A 2,416-nucleotide genomic window follows, 5' to 3' on the forward strand; every position below is an offset into this window, starting at 1 on the left:
CGAAGACGTCGTGATGAGCTCATTTAATTTAAGAAATATGAGAATAAATTAAAGCTTTCAGTTTTGTTGCTTTCAATAAATTTCCACAACTTCCCAAAACTATCTTTCTATCTGCTTCGTTGTTGATTGATAGAAGGAAACAAAAGAGTTTGATCAATTATGAAACGAACAAAAACACATTTTTCCTCAGAAAGTTGAAATATTCCCAACAGAGTGAGGCTTCCTGGAGGTTCAGGGCTCATCCTTCAGCAGGAACAGGAACATTCACTTTCTCTTCCTGTTCTGTATTTATTGTGTGTATTTAAGAAGAGCTTTATGTGGTCAGAGTGACCACATGTGAGAGGGTCACAGGACTGCTGGTGATCAGCTCCATAACTACCAGACCAGCCTCCGGCGCTCATGTTGACCCAAGGACACCTTTGCTTCAGTCCTGATGGTTTCCAGGAAGCTGAAACTCCTCTGAGGACGTCATGTGTGGCCACTCACAAACCCCACTGAGATTCCTCATGGAGAACTCTGCTGGTGGACCCTGTGGAACTCATCTAACCAGTTTTTGGGGAAGTACTGATGCATACTGCAACTAAACACTTCAGGAAGATCCAGATTATTATGGTTTCGTCTACCATGATGTATATAATTCAAAAACTTCTAACGCTTCTATCAACTTCAAGCGTCTTTGTGATTTTAATCTATTTGAATGGAAAAGTCTAGATTTAATTTTTTTCAGGGTGGAAAAACTTCTAACATCTCACCAAATAACTCCAGTCAGCAGTTTGGCTCTGCTTTCTATATGAATGGTCAATGAACCTCCTGTGTAGGATTAAACACCATCAGGGCATTGGGCCTCATCTGTTGACCCCTCCCTATTTGCCTCTTACTCTCCGGAAAAACTCCCCCTCCCTCTTCCTCCCTCAGTTTATGCCCCTTCCCCTTTTTCCAACCATCTCATCAATCACCTTCTGAGTTTTGAGGACCACACGTGTGTTTATTCGAGGAACTGGAGGAGGAGTCTCGAGTAATTCAGCTCGCATGAATAATACCTTCTTTGTGAACCCCTTCTGTATAAAGTTCCACTTATATGCCCCCCCCCCCCCCCCTTCTTCTTAACACTTGGAGCAAACAGAGAAGGACCCACAGAAGTCTGACTCCCACACCTAACTCCACCATGAGTGCCAGGATCTTGGTGCTGCTCTTGGCGGCGAACGTTTGCACGTCGAATGCTCAAAACAGCAGCAGCCATGACGGCAAGCAGCAGCAGCGCAACACCTGGGACATGATCAGGTTCAGCACCAAGGCCAAAGAGTCGTGCACTATGGCCGTATTTCCAGCGGGAAACCATACTCGCCTGCGCGTCTCCTGCAGGAGTCCAGGCCAAACCGCAGGACAGTCTTACTACTGCGACTTCCAGGGCCGGCCAAGCCTGTGTCGCGCCTACAACGCCAACCCTCGCCACTACTTCACCCAGATGATGTGGGAGCTGAGGAAGCTCAAGAACGCCTGTCAAGGAGCTAAAATCTACCGCCCGCCTATGTGCAAGAAATACCCAGACGAGGCCCAAATGAACTTCCTCACCTCTTGGCCCAAGGCCTCCAAGGAGCAACGCAAACCGTCGGTGCAAGCCCAGCCCAAGCTCGTTGCTACGGCCAAACCCGCGAAGCCCCAGCCTCCGCCCGTCAAGCCACAGCCAGGCAAAGGTTCGCAGGGCAGGAAACCAACCTCCAGGCCTGGGAAGACCACACGTCCCACAGAGCAGCCCGAGTCCGGCGCCTCCCGCCTCGCCACCGAGTACTGCTGGGAGAGCTTTCACGGTGTCTGCAGCTACCTAATCAGCTGGTTCCAGGAGTGAGAAGTTAGGTGGGTAACACTGAGGAGGACAGGATGGACAGGCGAAGCTAAGAATATTGTTTTTTTTTTGTTTGTTTTAGAAATAAATAAAGAAAATGTTCAGAGCTTTTTTATTGTTTGTTTCAGGTTGGAACCAGAAGGACTCGCACAGTCGTCTCTGGACTCTTTGAAACAAAAACATTTGGAAGATCTCGTCCACTAAAAGAACTGTCTCCCTATAGCGTGGGGTGCATGTGGTGTCATTAAAAAAACAAGGGTGGGCGTGAGTGAACAGCTACTGTGCATGTGTTTGTATAAGATTTAACAGTTATTTCACATGCCGTGTAAATGTTTCAGCAGCCTGTATCCAGAAAGAATAAAATCAGAGCGGTGACACCTCCCTTTCTGCCTCATCTCTCTGTTTTTCTTGTCGAACCGAGGAAAGGTGTCGCGTTTCAGGACATTTAAAGGAGTCTTTGTGTCGACTCGATGGCAGGTTGTAACATGTCTGCTGCCCGCCCCAGGAAGTTGTTAGCGTGCAGACACAATCAGTCACAGGAGGTGTCTGAGTGCAGCCAAGCACGTCTTTGTG

The 2,416-nt window shown here is 48.0% G+C and overlaps 1 protein-coding gene across 1 annotated transcript; it reads left to right on the forward strand.

Moving 5' to 3' along the window:
- The first annotated feature begins 1,111 nt into the window (after positions 1–1,111).
- Positions 1,112–2,207, forward strand: fgfbp2b (fibroblast growth factor binding protein 2b). The gene is made up of 2 exons (XM_037689949.1): positions 1,112–1,854; positions 1,972–2,207. The coding sequence occupies exon 1, from the start codon at positions 1,166–1,168 to the stop codon at positions 1,844–1,846; it is 681 nt and encodes a 226-aa protein (XP_037545877.1). The 5' UTR covers positions 1,112–1,165; the 3' UTR covers positions 1,847–1,854; positions 1,972–2,207.
- The last annotated feature ends 209 nt before the right edge of the window (positions 2,208–2,416 follow it).

This window comes from Nematolebias whitei, chromosome 16, assembly GCF_014905685.2.
Source record: "Nematolebias whitei isolate Nwh7 chromosome 16, NemWhi1, whole genome shotgun sequence".
Taxonomy (NCBI): Eukaryota; Metazoa; Chordata; class Actinopteri; order Cyprinodontiformes; family Rivulidae; genus Nematolebias; species Nematolebias whitei.

Bases quoted from the DNA above. Each gene is read 5' to 3' on its own strand.
- fgfbp2b (XM_037689949.1), top strand. From the start codon at position 1,166: ATGAGTGCCAGGATCTTGGTGCTGCTCTTGGCGGCGAACGTTTGCACG.